General features: G+C 47.6%; 1 protein-coding gene across 4 annotated transcripts in view; it reads right to left on the bottom strand.

The window, feature by feature from the left end:
• Nucleotides 1-18,573, bottom strand: part of RPH3A (rabphilin 3A) — a 121,506-nt gene that overhangs the window by 68,092 nt on the left and 34,841 nt on the right. For all 4 annotated transcript variants that reach the window (XM_081923242.1, XM_081923241.1, XM_081923240.1 and 1 more), the window contains one exon: nucleotides 8,816-8,911. In XM_081923242.1, the coding sequence (XP_081779368.1) occupies nucleotides 8,816-8,892 (77 nt within the window). In that variant the 5' untranslated portion in view covers nucleotides 8,893-8,911. The remainder of the gene's footprint in view (nucleotides 1-8,815; nucleotides 8,912-18,573) is intronic.

The raw sequence follows: 18,573 nt of genomic DNA, 5'->3' as shown, positions 1-18,573 counted from the left end.
GCTCCCTCGGCCAATAAAGTGAGATGAGTGCCGCAACCCCAGAGTCGGGCACGACTGAACCTAATGGTCAGGGGTCTCTTTACCTTTACCTTTAAGGTCTCATATATATATAAATCAAATGTCGCTAAGGCAAACACATACATAAGTATATAAATTATGTGTCTGAAATAGTACAGGAGAGCAATCCTGAAACCACTTTGACTCTCCCAAATTTACCTCAAATGTTTCTCTGCAAGGAGGAAGGAAATGGGAAAGCTTCTCCACTGTCTCTTTGCTCACAAATCCTGTCTTAAGGGCATATTTGCGTATGAATATTGTGAACCTGTGACCTGAATTCAGGAACTGAATATTTACCATCACAAAAGAATGGCCAGGATGCCCAGGTAAAAGCAATCAGTGACCATTATCAGGTATCCTGGCAGACAGGTTTTCTGCTGTAGCCCGCCTCCTTCTGTGATGTATGTATGATGTTTTGGGGGGTGGTTTTGGACTCCGGGGGAGGCAATTTTCAAGTGTCTATATAAGAGCTTGCACACCAATGTTCTGGGTTCCTCCTCCCTGCTGAATGAGTGAGGACCCTGTTGCAACAGTTTGATAAAGACCAGGCTTACTAGCTGCTTTGCTTCTCAATATTCTCTAGTTGGCCTCTGTTATTTTCTCCTACCGACAGAGAACCTACTTAAGGACTCTATATGGGCTCTTAGATACCGCATAAGGCAAAGGGAGCAGTATTTTGCTTATAACACTTGAGAACAACATTTTCAGATTTCCATTAAGAAGCAGCCCTCGTAGCGTTGGTCTTTGCTAAATCACTTGGGAAGGTTGTCGTGTTGCTGCACATTCCCCCCTCTCCCCTCTGGTTTGTGTCTAAAAAGTCGGTATTTGCAAGCAGACAAACTCTCTGGTGGAAGGAGCCGAACCCCACGTCTCAGTTTCAAATTGCAAGCCAAGCCTTTGGCTGCAGCTCTTATCGACCAAATTGTATTTCATGTACAATCGTGCCGTCAATAAATCTCTTCCTACCACACACCCTGCCTATTCCCAGGCCCTCATCTTGGATTACCAAAGTAAGCAGTTTATCCGCCAGATCTTTGCAACCGAGCAGAATCCCATCAGGTGTTTTTCTCTGTTCCAATCAATAAACCATCTTTGTTTGGATTCCTCAGTTTATTAGATACTCCTCAGAAGGGCAATTAAAAAAACAACAAGAACGGGTGAACATTCCTGGTTGTAACAAATAGGTTGCAGCAACAGAACCACAAAGCGAGCTGTGGTTCAAGCAACATCAATGACTTTGGGGCCAAAATCTACCTGAGCAATTGTAGCTTTCTCAAAGCCATAAGTAGTCAAACTAAGACCCGGGGGCCGGATCCGGCCAAATCGCCTTCTAAATCCGGCCCGAGGATGGTCTGGGAATCAGCGTGTTTTTATATGAGTAGAATGTGTCCTTTTATTTAAAATGCATTTCTGGGTTATTTGTGGGGCATAGGAATTCATTCATTCCCCCCCAAAAAAATATAGTCCGGCCCCCCACAAGGTCTGAGGGACAGTGGACCGGCCCCCTGCTGAAAAAGTTTGCTGACCCCTGCTAAAAGCCATCAGTGAAATCCAGGGCTTTTTTTCTGCCCTGATGTGTATCACTTTGCCAGACCCTCCTAGTATCCCTATTTTCCAGAGACAGTTCCTGATTTACAGAAGCCATCTTTGGTTTCTGATTTGATCCCAGAATGTCCCGCTTTTCCTTAAGACATCCCTATTTTCATCCGAGAAATGTTGGAGGGTATGGAGCTATATGACACACACAGACACCCCGAGCCAAGGAGATAAGTACAGTGGTACCTCAGGTTAAGAACTTAATTCGTTCTGGAGGTCCGTTCTTAACCTGAAACTGTTCTTAACCTGAGGTACCACTTTAGGTAATGGGGCCTCCCGCTGCCGCCGCGCGATTTCTGTTCTCATCATGAAGCAAAGTTCTTAACCCAAGGTACTATTTCTGGATTAGCGGAGTCTGTAACCTGAAGCGTCTGTAACCTGAGGTACCATTGTAACTAGACACTCTTTAAAAGACATCTGAAGACAGAACCTGTATAGGGAAGGGTTTTTTAATGTTCAATGTTTTGTTATGTTTCTATATATGTTGGAAGCTGCCCAGAGTTGCTGGGTCAGTTGTTGTTGTTGTTGTTGTTGTTGTTGTTGTTGTTGTTGAATTGGATGTCCCTATTAGGAGATCAAACCTCTCCATTCTGAAGGAAATCAGCCCTGAGTGCTCACTGGAAGGACAGATCCTGAAGCTGAGGCTCCAAGACTTTGGCCACCTCATGAGAAGAGAAGACTCCCTGGAAAAGACCCTGATGTTGGGATAGATGGAGGGCACAAGGAGAAGGGGACGACAGAGGACGAGATGGTTGGATAGTGTTCTCGAAGCTACAAACATGAGTTTAACCAAATTGCGCGAAGCAGTGGAAGACAGGAATGCCTGGCGTGCTCTGGTCCAGGGGGTCACAAAGAGTCGGACATGACTAAACCACTAAACAACAACAACAACATCTTCATCAGAGAAATCTTTAAATTGAACTGCATTTGCCATTTTATGGTCACCTTTACATCTTCTTAAATCTTTGAGAGGAGGCGACCAGAACTGTAGGGAACATATTACTGGAGACACCTCAGAAAGGGGTACAGATGCCAACCCTTCAAATTCTCTCTGCCTACAGGCTCCCGTTGCAACTAGTGAAGGCACAGGGATCAGATCTTGCCCACCGTGAGAGGACAAAGCCCTTTGGGAGCTCCCTCGCAGATCTACACCCACCCAATTGAGCAGAGCGCCTACAGATGGAGCCCGCCCCGCCCAAATCCAAACTGCCATCTGCATTTCTATTCTGTCGGGAACAAGCAGAAATTTGCAGCTGAATCGAGGAACAAAAGCCAGCCGGCGCAGGCAGGGAGCTAAATAGGGCACGTATAAATAGTGCCAATTGTTCGTGCCCGCTGCTCACATCGTGAAATTGAGGGGGGCTTTGAAAGGATCTCGTCTCCCATTCTTCCCCTCGCCAAGCCGAGGCGAGGTGGTTTTTTTGAGGGGAAATCTAGACAGAGATGCCTCATCGCAGGCAGCAGGCGTTAGGAGAGGGTTGGCAGATAAATTTCCCCATTCAAGGAGGTTGGCTCCGTTCAAAGTCTGGCTACGTTCTTGTGATGGCATCCTGGACACTGAGCCAGACCTTTGGTCCATCTACACCAGTGTTGTCTACCCAGAGGACTTGTCCACGCTTAACTTTTGCCCTGCTCTTTCCAGACACAGGTCCACACTTTACAACTCCAGGTCCTCCGGTGCCAATTTAGGGGGCCCTGATGGCCTGAGCACCCACCCAAAAATAGTTGTGGGTGCTTGGCACCCACACAGCAGGGCCTCCAACGCTACTTCTGGTGCCTTGCAAAGCACCAGAAGTCAAATCTGAGGCCTCTCAGGGACTGAGAGCTGGCATCTAGGGTAAGGTTACCAGATTTTTTTCAATGAATCTGGGGACACTTTTAAACTTCAATGGATTTTGTATGGGACAGCGAGGACGTCTGGTAACCTTAGTCTAGGGCCTTGAGAGGCCTCAGAGAGGGAGTCCAAGGACTCACAAAGCCTTCTGACGCGACTTCACACCCTTGATTTGCATACCAAATCAGAGCCTAGGGCTTGCCGATCAGAAGGTCGGCGGTTCGAATCCCCGCGACGGGGTGAGCTCCCGTTGCTCGGTCTCTGCTCCTGCCAACCTAGCAGGTCAAAAACACGTCAAAGTGCAAGTAGATAAATAGGTACCACTCTGGCGGGAAGGTAAATGGCGTTTCCATGCGCTGCTCTGGTTCGCCAGAAGCGGCTTAGTCATGCTGGCCACATAACCCGGAAAAACTGTCTGCAGACAAACGTCAGCTCTCTCGGCCAGTAAAGCAAGATGAGCGCCACAACCCCAGAGTCATGTGCTACTGGACTTAATGGTCAGGGGTCCCTTTACCTTTATCATGATATTAATTGGCAGTTTATTTTCACTTCATTTCCTACCGATCTGTAACACTTGTGTCCCCATTTTCATCAAGCTATCAATCAGTCCCCACCAGCCAGATGCCATGAGTGTATATGTGAACTAAATGCACAACAGATAAACAGAGGACTTACTGTTCTTTTCCGCTTCAACGCAGCGTGGGGGGAGGAAAGGAAGAAGGAAAAAGTCAAATACATTATTGCAGCAAACAAACATCATCAAAGGACGCTAATATTTCTCGGCAACGTCTGAATAAGGGGAGGCTGATCAAGTCCTGGACACACGTCTGCAGTTAGTGACGGTCTGGGTAAGGGCCAATCAACCCAAGGAGATTACTGTAAGATGGAGTCCTGTGTGTGAGCGGTTCCCAAGTTTGGGAACTGGGCAGGTTGATGTCATGCCTTGCCCTGACCTGGTACCAGACAAAGAACCCTCATAGGACATCCCACAGGCAGGACCGAAGTCCGAGAGCGATGATCTCCCCTCCTGTGGCTTCCAGCCACTGGTATTGTATTCAGAAACAGCTGCCTCCAGCAGTAGAGACAGGGCAGAGTCATCCTGGCTGGTAGTCGTCAATAGCCCTCTCCTCCCTGAATTTCCCCAAGCTGGTGGCCATCACTGCCTCCTGTGACAGAGGGTATGTGATGCACAAATTTCCTTTTATGTGCCCTGAATCTTCTAATAATTCACTGTCTTTGGATGTCCATAATAATAATAATAATAATAAATTTTATTTATACCCTGCCCTCCCCGGCCAGAGCCGGGCTCAAGGCAGCAAACATCAAGAAATCACAGTAAAAACATAAGGGGGGGGGGAGAGAGAGAGAGAGAGAGAGAGAGAGAGAGAGAGAGAGAGAGAGAGAGAGAGAGAGAGAGAGAGAGAGAGAGAGAGAAGGAAAAGGGGAAAATACCAATTTAAAATACAGGTTAAAATGAAATTTAAAATGCAGCCTCATTTTAAAAGTAGCCAATAAATCAAGACCATAAGGGGAGGGAAAAATAAGGGTCAGACTGAGTCCAAACCAAAGGTCAGGTGGAGCAGCTCCGCCTTGCAGGCCCTGTGGAAAGATGTCAAGTCCCGCAGGGCCCTAGTCTCTTGTGACAGAGCGTTCCACCAAGTCGGGCCCACTACTGAAAAGGCCCTGGCCCTAGTTCAGATCAGTCTAACTGCCTTGTGACCTGGGACCTCCAAAATGTTGTCATTTGTGGACCTTAAGGTCCTCCGCGGGGCATACCAGGAGAGGCGGTCCCGTAGGTACGTGGGTCCTAGGCCACGTAGGGCTTTAAAGGTCAAAACCAGCACCTTTCAGACAGGGAGAAAAAAAAATTCTTCTCTAAACTAAAAACTCTGCAATATCCCTTTTGAAGGGAAGCAGCCAGAACTTTACGCAGTACTCCAAATGCAGTTGGACCATAGATTTGTATAATGGCATTGTGACAATTATAGAATGGCACAGTTGGAAGGGACTCTGAGGGTCATTCCCGCCCCGCAACGCAGGAATCCAACAGGTGGCTACCCAACCTCTGCTTAAAAACCTCCAAAGAAGGAGAGTCCACAACCTCTTGAGGGAATCTGTATTTCAGGTGTGCGTGCAGGAGCCAGGCCCTGTGACCAATAGGACTTTGCAGGACTGGGGCCTTCCTAAGTTTGTTCTGAAGAGGCAAGGCGTGGCCACACAGGTGAGGCCGATTGGTAACTCACAGCACCTGGTGGCAAGAGCCGGGAAGGGATATAAGGTCAGCATTTCCCTTCGGCTCTTTGCCACAGCAACACGTTCCCTGCCCTGCTGCGTTTGGCTCCTTGCCTCTTGATCCTCGGACCCCTGACTTCGTGACTTCTTGCTTCTTGATCATCGGACCCTTGACTTCGTGACTCCTTGCTTCTTGCTCCTCGGACCCCTGACTTCGTGACTCCTTCTTGCTCCTCGGACCCCTGACTTCGTGACTCCTTGCTCCTCGGACCCCTGACTTCGTGACTCCTTGCTTCTTGATCCTCGGACCCCTGACTTCGTGACTCCTTCTTGCTCCTCGGACCCCTGACTTCGTGACTCCTTGCTTCTTGCTCCTCGGACCCCTGACTTTGTGACTCCTTGCTTCTTGATCCTCGGACCCCTGACTTCATGACTCCTTGCTTCTTGATCCTCGGACCCCTGACTTCGTGACTCCTTGCTTCTTGCTCCTCGGACCCCTGACTTCGTGACTCCTTGTCTCTTGATCCTCGGACCCCTGACTTCGTGACTCCTTGCTTCTTGATTCTCAGACCCTTGACTTCGTGACTCCTTGCTTCTTGATTCTCAGACCCTTGGCTTCCTGACTCCTGGCTTCTGGACTCCCGTTCCTGCTCCCACCCACCATCTTGCCCCCAGTCCCGACGTCCCCAGCCGGGACTTTGATCGCCCGTGAACTGGACCGTGACAGTGCACCACTGTTGAACAGCTCTTGGTGTCAGAAAGATCTTCCGGATGTTTAGTCCGAATCTCCTTTCTTGTAAGTAACTTTCTGGAGTAGGAGAAGCTTGCTCCATCTTCTATGTCAGTGTTTCCCAACCTTGGATCTCCAGCTGTATTTGGACTACAACTCCCATGATCCCTAGCTAGCAAGATCAATGGTCAGGGATGATGGGAATTGTAGTCTGAAAACAGCTGGAGACCAAAGGTTGGGAAACACTGTTCTATGTGACAGCACTTTAGATATGTGAAGATGGCTATCATATCTGCTCTCCGTCTAATGGCAGTATCATTTTCAATTCCTTGCCTAATGATCCCTAGTGTGCAATTTGCCTTTTTTTTTTCCAAAGCTGCTACACACAGTGTCAACATCTTCACTGAACCAGCATGGTGTAGTGGTACAGAGTGGTGGACTCATAATCTGGTGAACCGAGTTCGCTTCCCTGCTCCTCCAGCTGCTGGGTGACCTGGGGCTAGTTACACTTCTCTGAAGTCTCTCAGCCCCACTCACCTCACAGAGTGTTTGTTGTGGGGGAGGAAGGGAAAGGAGAATGTTAGCCACTTTGAGACTCCTTCGGGTAATGATAAAGTGGGATATCAAATCCAAACCCTTCTTCTTGTCTACTGTGACCCCGAGGTCTCCTTCCAGACCTGCCACTGCTAGTTCAGAGCCCATGAATGTGCAAGTTGGAACTCTGGGACTCCCCAATTAAACCCACACCAACTTGGCATTTCCCCACGGTCAACTAACAACATCAATGGGCCCATGGCTATCACAGTTTCCTTACCTTCTGTGCCCTCTGACAATGATCTGCAAACAATTTAACATCTACTGGACTCTCTGTCTCTCTCCCCCTCCCCTCGGGTCATTAGCAGCTCCTGGAATCCTGTCTGATAAGGAGCAAACACTTCTGGCAAGGGAATAGCTGCATACATTATTTAAATTATTTGAATTTAATCCCGCTGCCAAGCTGAGGGATGACTTGAGATAGATGGCAGTTTAAGGATCGGAATTAACGGGCAAAATTAAATTAGGCCACGGGTAGCTGGGTGAAGAGAGACTCGCGTCACAATTTTAGCTTTTCCAGCAACGCTTCTGATCACTGCTGGTGGATGAGCGGTGCTGTTGGTTTTCAACTCCATAAATTCCATAAACAACCCACCACAGTTGCTGTAAGGACCTGCCAAAGCTGGAATTAGCAAGGCTCTTCTTGGGTCCTTCTTTGAAGGGTATCGACATTCTGCAACCAGACAGGCTTAATTCCGCAACCTGCATTCATGATCCCTGTTTCCCCTTCTTTTGCACAGTGTTCCTACCAATTTGTGCATTTTATTCTGCTTTGCTTTGCTTATCACAGGAAGGAACAAAGAAGTTCCGCAGAGCACTGAAGAACACACACACAAGCTCCCTTGATCAACTACCTCCTCAGGCTGCTGATATTTCAATAGGTGACAGCCATAATGCATAATTCAAACACATCTTTGCATCGTTATAAGAACCGTTAACGCTGAGAACTGCTGCATGAGCTCACTGTTCCCCTCCACCCTCCCCATCCCCTTTTCCTTGTGTGTCGTGTCTTTTTTATTGTAAGTCTTTACGACTGATCTTGTAAGTCACATTTTTTTGGCTGAAGAGTGGTTCTCTAAAGAAATAAGGCTTAGAAACGAGGAATGAAACCTCTGGTTCTCTGGCAACTAAATTACGCAACTGATAGCACATTCTTCCAGGTCCTGTGCACGCCTGTTGAATCACAGCAGGCACGCACACAACACACACATTATTAAACAGTATGATCACATCTTATGCACAACTAACTTGCACAACTTCAACCTTGCACAGTTGAAAACTGGCCGGTGCAAGGCGGAGAGCTTAAAAGCTCCTTTTGCATCGGGTTTTCCCCACATGGAAATAATAATAATTTATTATTTATACCCCGCTCGTCTGGCTGAGTTTAAGCTCTCCACCTTGCTTTCCAGGCAAGTTCCATTTGGAGAGGGGCTCTGGGATGCTCTCACGACATCCCATGGAAACTCCGACGGCTCCAGGAGATCTCATGAGAGCACCCCGAAGTCTGTGCACTGAACGGGTCTTGCCTGGAAAGCAAGGAGGAGAGTTTAAAAGCTCTCTGCCTTGCCTGGGCAGGTGCAGGGATAAGGCCCACTCAGTTTGCCAGCTCTGGAACGTCAGGACAGGGTGTGCGATTTGAGTATATGTGTTTTTTTGTATATGTGCCACCCCCCGAGAACGTACGTTCCACACAAGCTGTGATATAATATATAAATCAGCTGACAGGTGGGTGGTGGAAGTGGAAAGAGTCAAAGACCAGGAAATCCTCTTACCCGCCCCGAAGAGCCATCTGTCTATCATTCTGATACATCCACTGACCAGTGCTGTTGCCAACGACCGTGTCCGTCATGGCTGAATGTTGAGGGTTCCTGGAAGACAACAAAGCAAGAGATTGTAAGTCAGCAGCGAGATCGAGGGTTAAAGAGGTAACGATTGCAGCAGCAAAGAGGGTGTGAGCTCTTCAGAATAGTTGGGACCAGAAGGGTCATCTAGTCCAACCCGCTGCAATGCAGGAATCTTTTGCCCTACACAGGACTTGAACCCAGGACCCTGAGATTCAGTCTTGGACTCTGCTGACAGAGCTACAAGGCAACAAGCCCTTTAGGCAGAGAAGCTCCCACAGAATCCTCCTCCTCTTTAACACCCATATTTGCAGGTCACTAACAGGTCCCTTAAGGGACCCGGGTGGCGCTGTGGGTTAAACCACAGAGTCTAGGACTTGCTGATCAGAAGGTTGGCAGTTCGAATCCCTGCGACGGGGTGAGCTCCCGTTGCTCGGTCCCTGCTCCTGCCAACCTAGCAGTTCAAAAGCACGTCAAAGTGCAAGTAGATAAATAGGTACCACTCTGGCGGGAAGGTAAACAGTGTTTCCGTGTGCTGCTCTGGTTTGCCAGAAGCAGCTTAGTCATGCTGGCCACATGACCCAGAAGCTGTATGCCTGCTCCCTCGGCCAATAAAGCGAGATGAGCGCCGCAACCCCAGAGTCGGTCACGACTGGACCTAATGGTCAGGGGTCCTTTTACCTTTAACAGGTCCCTTCTCAAAGGACCATTCATTGGGCACCATAAGTGGATACCAGGAGCCACAGGAAATAAATGGCCTTTCTGGTCTGGAGAGATTTTGCCGAGTTGCGATTTTGTTCACAAGGTGGGTTTCCTGGAGGGAAAGCAGCACAGGGCATTTTATCTGATGCAAGTAAAACTGAATCTGTGAGCGCTGCAACCGGTCAGTTTGACATCAAGTCTGCACGGACGTTTATATGGGAGCGATCGAGAGCTAAACCATGCGCAGTGCTACAGTGCGCCAGCCGTACGTTGGGCATTGCCTTGCTATGTCAGCGCTGAGTCTTGATGCTAGATTCCTGCCGCACACCACACCATTTGCACAAGGAAAGCCAGGATGCATGGGAGCTCAGAAAGCTGCTCCTGTGTGTTGGAAGAAATGCAGTGGTGTGGATTGAGAAAGCGTCGCTGCGCAACAGCACAAAGAGGCACAACTTTAAACAAGCAAAACAGACTGTGAGTGGCGTAGAATTCAGAGAGCTGGCTTCCTTTTTCTGTTTCAGGGTTCAATCCTGCATAATGGTGCCACGCTGGGACACGGACAACAGCTTCATACCCTCCAACATTTCTCTAATGAAAATAGGGATGTTCTATTTGTTGTTGTTGTTAATACTCCAGATATCTGCCTGCGTTATCCCAGCTACTCTTGGTGCCTTCCAATATACATAAAAACATGATGAAACATTAAACATTAAAAAAACATTAAAAAGCCCCCCTATACAGGGCTGCCTTCAGAAGTCTTCTTAAGGTTTTAAAGGTAAAGGGACCCCTGACTATTAGGTCCAGTCGTGACCGACTCTGGGGTTGCGGCACTCATCTCGCTTTATTGGCCGAGGGAGCCGGCATACAGCTTCCGGGTCATGTGGCCAGCATGACTAAGCCGCTTCTGGCGAACCAGAGCAGCGCACGGAAACACCATTTACCTTCCTGTCAGAGTGGTACCTATTTATCTACTTGCACTTTGACGTGCTTTCGAACTGCTAGGTTGGCAGGAACAGGGACTGAGCAACGGGAGCTCACCCCGTCACGGGGATTCGAACCGCCGACCTTTTGATCGGCAAGTCCTAGGCTCTGTGGTTTAACCCACAGCACCACCCGTGTTCTTCTTAAGGTTTTAGAGTTACTTATTTCCTTGGCTTGCAGGTTGCATATCTCCTTACTCTCCAACATTTCTCTCATGAAAATAGGGACATCCTAAGGAAAAGAGGGATATTCCGGGATCAAATTGGAAACCCGAATGGCTTCTATAAATCCGGGACTTTCCCTGGAAAATAGGGACACTTGGAGGGTCTACTTGGAGTAATTTGCAGTAACCACCTCCATATTCCAGTTGACCAACAGATACATTTCAAAAGAATTATTACCAGGGTTTAAAACACCCTGATGTTGGGAAAGATGGAGGGCACAAGGAGAAGGGGACGACAGAGGACGAGATGGTTGGACAGTGTTCTCGAAGCTACCAGCATGAGTTTGACCAAACTGCGGGAGGCAGTGAGTGGAAGACAGAAGTGCCTGGCGTGCTCTGGTCCATGGGGTCACGAAGAGTCGGACACGACTAAACGACTAAGCAACAAAACATGTTCAGAAGCTCACATTTTCTAGGGCATCTTTGCCACATTCCCCTTAGGCTTCCTACCCCACGGGATTTTATCTGGTCCATTAATTTCAATGGGTCTACTCTGAGCAGGACTAACCTTGGGTAAGTCCAAGTGCATGCAACTTATCCAGGAAATTATTTAATCTGGACAATGTATATGATTTGATTTAATAATTGGAAGAGGCTTATTGGAAAATGAATAAAAATTATTTACATTTTTTTAAAAAAGTTATCCTTTCCACTCCTTAACCTTGACTCCATTTCCCTCTTCTCTGTTGTTTCCTCTGCTCTGAATCACAGACTGTAATCTCATCGGGGCAGGGACCCACCCTCTTACATTTTGTGCAGCCGCAGGCAAGTTAAGGGTGCTGTGTGAAGCAATGGTGACAAGGCTAGGCCTACTAGCTTGGATATTTTAAAGGTTTCATAAAATTTATATACACTGGATCGTAAGGAGAGGGAAAAACCCTCAAAGCCGTTTCCAAAAAAAGAACAAAACAAGAACATTATCGATAAAACCAATTAAAGCAGCTGTTGAAATAATGCAGTGATGATTGCAATTAACGATCAGTGAAAAACAGATTAAAACACATGTCAACATTCTATCTGGGCAGGCTTGTCTGAGCAAGCAGGAGCTAAAAACAGTACTGTGAAGGTGCCTTCCTGGTAGCTCAGTTGGTTAGAGTGTGCTGCTGATAAAGCCAAGGCTGCAGCGGCATATTCCTGCACTGCAGGGGGGTTGGACTAGATCAGGGGTCAGCATTGTACGCCCCGACACTCCCCACTGTGGCGGGCGCTGTACTGGCTGTGACGTCGCATGGGGGTGGTGCGTGCGTTAGTCATGCACCGTCCCGACGTCACCTTCCCGCCCGCCCGCCCGCTACATTGCAAGGGGCATGTACGCTGGTCACTGCATTGAAAGGGGGCATGTACGCTAGTCACTGTTTTGAAGGGGAGTGAAGAACACACACACACACAAAAGGTAACTTGTTAATTTAACATTTATTTCTATGAGGAGGAGTAATTCTGAGGGGTAAAACAAAGAAATAATAAAAAAGTGACAAAAAAGTTATTTTTATAATGACGAGTTTTGCGGCCCCCTGTTTTTTTTCCTTCAGAAACGGGTCCAAGTGGCTCTTTTTGTCTTCAAGCTTGTAGACCCCTGGACTAGATGATCCTCAGGCACCCTTCCAAATCTATAATTCTACGTTATCAATAGGCAGGGAGTTCCAAAGTGTGGGTGCTACCACACTAAAAGATCAGCTTCTTGCCAACGCAGAACAAGTCTTACAAAGGACCTATAACAGAACCTGTTAAGTTGTGGGTGAACATATCAGACGACACAGCGATTCTTCAAACAGTTCTTGTTTATTCACAGGCCAGGCCAGGCCAGAACTGAATGGTTCAGCCAACCTGCTTATATAGAGCTCAAATACAAATCAACAGTAACCACTTTCTGTAACTATCCAATCACTGAACACCACTTTCAATTCCTTATTTGCATATGCGGACCTGAGTGAAAACCATCTACAGTATCTCCCTGCTAGTGAGAACTTCAGTACATAACAGAACCAGTTCCGTAAATCAAAGCGGTCAAGTGGGCATTCATGGGGTAAGGGGATAACCTCCCATCTTTGAGATTTGCAGTGGAGGAGGGGCACTTACACCAAGCCAAAAGGATTTTCCACTAGCTTGCATTAGGAAGTATTATACCAGACCAGAACATTGGTCCACGGAGCACAGTGATGTAGCCCATTTCAGCAGAAAGGATTTCCCAACCCTCTTGACTCGAGCTCTTTTTCACTGGACATGCCAGGAACCTTACGCTAACAAAAAAAAGGCACTCTGCTCTCTGTGTGTTTTCAGTCCAGTGGTACCTCGGGTTACATACGCTTCAGGTTACAGACTCCGCTAACCCAGAAATATTACCTCGGGTTAAGAACTTTGCTTCAGTACGAGAACAGAAATTGTGCTCCGGCAGCACAACAGCATTGGCTAAAGTGGTGCTTCAGGTTAAGAACAGTTTCAGGTTAAGAACGGACCTCCGGAACAAATTAAGTACTTAACCCGAGGTACCACTGTATTGTAAAATCTATATTTACACATCTTCACTTTTCTTTTACATACCGACCATATCTATGATGCATGTTTTTGGTGGTGGTGGTTTCCCCCCCAAAGATGTACAGTGGTACCTCGGGTTACAGACGCTTCAGGTTACAGACTCCGCTAACCCAGAAATAGTACCTCAGGTTCAGAACTTTGCTTCAGGATGAGAACAGAAATTGTGCAGCGGCGGCGCAGCGGCAGTGAGAGGCCCCATTAGCTAAAGTGGTACCTCAAGTTAAGAACAGTTTCAACTTAAGAACGGACCTCCAGAACAAATTAAGTTCTTAACCTGAGGTACCAGTGTATATCCATACATACAACCTGAGCAGAGTACAGAGGGACTCACAGCCTTAAGGCCTCAACAGAACTTCCTTCCCCATTAGAATCATAGAGTTGGAAGGGACACCCAGAGTCATCTAGTCCAACCCCTTGCACTGCAGGAATCTCAGCTAAAGCATCCATGGCAGACCTCTGCTTTTACAAACCTCCAAGGAAGGAGAGTCCACAACCTCCTGAGGGGGACTGTTCCACTGTCAAACAGCTCTGACTGTCAGAAGGTTTTTCTGTATGTTTAGCTGGAATCTCCTTTCTTTTAACTTGAAGCCACTGGTTCGAGTCCTACCTGCCAGAGCAGGAGAAAACAAGCTTGCTCCTTCTTCCATGTGACAGCCCTTAAGATATCAAGGTTCCAGGGAGGCCTGAATTCATACCCCTGAGTCCATCACAGAGCAAAACAGGCCTCCTCAGCTTCCAGCACCAGCCAAAAACTCACGCACACAAGTCTCACATACAAAGCCCTCCTACCATTGTGCCTGTTGTTCTCCATCTCAAGATCCAGGCGGGTGGAAAAGACCCACCCATTTATCTTAATAATAATAATAATAATAATAAATTTATTATTTATACCCCGCCCATCTGGCTGGGCTTCCCCAGCCACTCTGGGCGGCTTTCAGCAAAATATTAAAATACAGTAATACATCAAACATTAAAAGCTTCCCTAAACGGGATTGCCTTCAGATGTCTTCTAAAAGTCTGGTAGTTGTTGTTCTCTTTGACATCTGCTGGGAGGGCGTTCCACAGGGCGGGCGCCACCACCGAGAAGGCCCTCTGCCTGGTTCCCTGTAACTTGGCTTCTCGCAGTGAGGGAACCGCCAGAAGGCCATGGCAACAGAGCAACCTCTTTGGTAAGTAGCAGTATTTACCTGGTCGGCCAAAGCCAGATTGGACTGCTTCTGCAGTCTCTAGATTTTTAACATCACTGGATGCTGGCTTACAGGCTTGGAAGGGACCCGGGACATCATCCAGACTGACCCCGCAAACCTATAACAGTTTCGTCATTGGAAGTGCATGGGGTGAACAGGTGTTGCGTACATGGGGTGCAGAAGCAAGCCCACCCGGGAAGAATGGCAGATGAAGGTGATGGACTTTATGGAACTAGCGGAAATGACTGGCAGAATCCAAGACCAGGGAGAAGAGTCGGTGGAGGAAGATTGGAAGAAATTTAAAGACTATTTACAGAAACATTGCGAAATTAATAAATGTTAGAATGTTAGAATTTATGTGATTTTAGCAGAAATGTTACAAAGATTTAGGAAAAAACAGATTGTTAATTGGGGAAAGGAGGGAAAGTAAAGTTATGTTAATATCAAGATAAATTACAGGACAAAAATTTGAAAAGAGGGAAAGGATTTGCTGAAATGGATAATTGACCTAGAATACAAGAAAGGGAAGTGTGAGGAGGTCAGGGAAATAAGCTAATGAAAGATAAGTAATGGGAAGATTTGTGGTATTTTTTCTTGTTTTTTCTTTGTTTTAATGGATTTTAATTCTCTGTTTTTTCTTTTTTATCTTTATTTTTCCCTTTTTGTATTTTATCTTATTTTTGTTTAAAATGATGCTTTTTGTTTTCTCTTTTTGTACATCTAAAAATTTTAATAAATATCTTATATATATATAAAAAAGAAGCAAGCCACAAGGCCGGCACAACAGAACCCTGAAATCTAAAAACTTAAGGGATCTGTGACAACATAATCAAGCTCTATTAATTGGGGGGGGGGGTGAACAGCTTCTACTGGGAAAAGGGGGCAGTGCACACTTCAGACCTCAACCGAACCTGCCTTCTTTCCCTGCCAGGTGAGGATAGTTTTAACTACCTTGCAAAGTAGCTTTTGGGAAAAGCCCAGTTCTCTATGTGACGTTCTCACCCATCAAACAACTTTTGTACTTTGCACCACGGAATATAGCAGAAACACCATTAATACGCTCTCCATCAAACAGCAGCAGGAGACATCCCTGCACATGGATCATTAAAAGAAAAAGCTGCCAAGATTTCGCCAAGTATCTCATTTCAGGCATGTGAAAAACATCATCAAAGAGGAAATGCTGTTTTCCTTTTGTTTTCTCCATTCCTCAAATCCCCCGAGTTTGCTTCCTGCATCTTCAGAGAACAGATGTAAACGAGGGAAGAAGGCAGCATTTCTGAGTGATGCCAGCTCTGTGGGGAACAGCCCTACATCTTGCTTCAGCCTTTTTGACCAGCGTCAAGGACTTGGGCTCCAAACTCTTCCATAAGGCAGCAATGGCTGCAGGTTGATGTAAACAAGAAAGGGGGCAGAGAGAGCCTGTGAGAGGGACCAAGTGATGGTGGCTAACAGCCAAAGCAGAATCAAAAGCCACCTTAAAATGGCTTATGGATAATAGTCACATAAATGTAGAATTGTATAGCTGGACCATAAAGAAGGCTGATCGCCAAAGAACTGATGCTTTTTAATTCTGGTGCTGGAGGAGACTCTTGAGAGTCCCATGGACTGCAAGAAGATCAAACCGATCCATTCTGAAGGAAATCAGCCCTGAGTGCTCACTGGAAGGACAGATCGTGAAGTTGAGGCTCCAATACTTTGGCCACCTCATGAGAAGAGAAGACTCCCTGGAAAAGACCCTGATGTTGGGAAAGATGGAGGGCACAAGGAGAAGGGAACGACAGAGGACGAGATGGTTGGACAGTGTTCTTGAAGCTACCAGCATGAGTTTGACCAAACTGCGGGAGGCAGTGGAAGACAGGAGTGCCTGGCGTGCTCTGGTCCAGGGGGTCACGAAGAGTCGGACACGACTAAATGACTAAACAACAACAAAATAGCTGGAAGAGACCCCGGGGGTCATCGAGTCCAACCCCCTGCAATGCAGAAATTGCAACCACGGAATCCAAGGCAGATGTCCCTCCGAACTTTCTTTAGAAACATCCAATGAAACCTTTTGAAGGAGTCTGTTCCACTGTCAGACATCTCTTATTTTCAGAAACGTCTTCCTAATGTCTAGTCAGAATCTGCTTTCTTGTCATCTTAATCCACTGGTTCGGGTCCTAGCCTCCAGAATAGGAGAAAACAAGCTTACTCCATCCTCCATGTGACAGCCCTTGAGATACTTGGAGATTGTAATCTCTTCTGAGTCCCCTCTTTTCCGGACTAAGCATAACCAGCTCTCAACTGTTTCTCATAAGACTTGCTTTCCAGACCCTTTATCATCTCACTCGTCTGCACACCTTCCGGCTTGTCAACATTCTTCTTAAATTGCGGTCCCCAGAACTGGACACAGGACCCCTGGTGTGGTCTGACCAAGGCAGAAGAGAGAAGCCTGTACCTTGGTTCTCAAACGGAGTCCATTCCAGAAGTTATTTCGATGCCCATAACGGTTCAAAAACTTAGGCGCGGCTTCCGATTGGCTGCAGGAGCTTCCTGCACTCAATCGGAAGCCGCAAAAGCCGCGTCGGACGTTCGGCTTCCAAAAAACGTCCGCAAACCAGAACAGTTGCTTCTGTGTTTGCAGAGTTCAGGAACCAAAACGTTTGAGTCGCAAGGCATTCCAGAACCAAGGTACGACTGTATATTGATGATGTTGGTGGTGGTGATTTAACTACCCTCTGCTGAGAGACCCAACTGCTTAAGACTCCAAGAAGGAGCTTAACCTGGTTCGGAGAATGCCAACACCAGCAGCATTCCCACAAAACAAAAGAGAGGGGCAGCTTCCACAGCAGTTAACTCTGGGGAGGGTCTACTGCTTAAGATGTCTGTCTCGCATGCAGAAGCCCCACGTTCCAGCCCTGGCATCTCCAGCCTAAATGGCTGAACTGGGAAAGCCTTCCCTCTGCTCACACTGACATGCCAAATGTCTGATGAAGTGGAGGCAGTGTGGTGTAGTGGTTAGAGGGTCCGCCTAGGGCCTGGGAGAGACCAGGGTTGGAATCCGCACTTGGCCATGAAGCTCACTGGTGGGTGACCAGCCTGGCCCACCTCACAGGGTTGTTGTGGGGGCTAAATGAGGAGGGGGAACACCATGCAAGTCATCTTGAGCTCCTTGGGTGAAAAGGTGGGACGGAAATGCAATAAACAGATATCATAAGGTTGCCAACCTGGTGCCCTCCAGATGTTTTGAACTACAATGCCCATCAGCGCTAGCCAGTACGGGCTGATGGAAGCCTGCAAAGAACATTAGGATAGAGCCTGCTGGATCAAGCCAATGGCCCAGCCAATCCGGCATGGTCTCATATTGACCAACCAGATGCCCCAAAGGGAAACAAGCAGAAGACCCCCCTCTACTGGCCTTCAGAAGCATTGCTGCCTCTGACCATAGTGGCAGAACATCAGGTAAATGTAAAGGGACCCCTGACCATTAGGTCCAGTCGTGGCCGACTCTGGGGTTGTGGTGCTCATCTCGCTTTACTGGCCAAGGGACCCAGCGTACAGCTTCCGGGTCATGTGGCCAGCATGACTAAGCCGCTTCTGGTGAACCAGGGCAGCGCACGGAAACACCGTTTACCTTCCCACCGGAGCTGTACCTATTTATCTACTTGCACTTTGATGTGCTTTCGAACTGCTAGGTGGGCAGGAGCAGGGACCCAGCAATGGAAGCTCACCCCGTCATGGGGATTCGAACTGCCGACCTTCTGATCGGCAAGTCCTAGGCTCAGTGGTTTAACCCACAGCGCCACCCGCGTCCCGAACATCAGAGCCAGGAGCTATAAGGCTACATGAGCTTGAAATTGAAGTCGCTTTTCCATTTTGCCCTACCAAGAGCTGAGCAGTACCCAGACCCTTGGCACACCCTGGTCCCGTAGGAAAACTGGTCCCGTAGGAAAACCTGGAACTTGGGCAGGGGTGCTTCAGGTGCAGTTCCCGGGCACAGCATTTCCAGAGCAGGAGCAACCCGGCGACCGGCTTCTTTCCATCCCTTTCCCAGCTCTGCAATGCAGCTTTCTTAAATATTGAACAGG

The sequence above is a fragment of the Podarcis melisellensis genome, assembly GCF_964234715.1.
Source record: "Podarcis melisellensis genome assembly, chromosome: 8".
NCBI classification, from domain to species: domain Eukaryota; kingdom Metazoa; phylum Chordata; class Lepidosauria; order Squamata; family Lacertidae; genus Podarcis; species Podarcis melisellensis.
The sequence above is the reverse complement of the archived record's forward strand: the minus strand, read 5'-3'. Positions and strand labels throughout refer to the sequence as shown.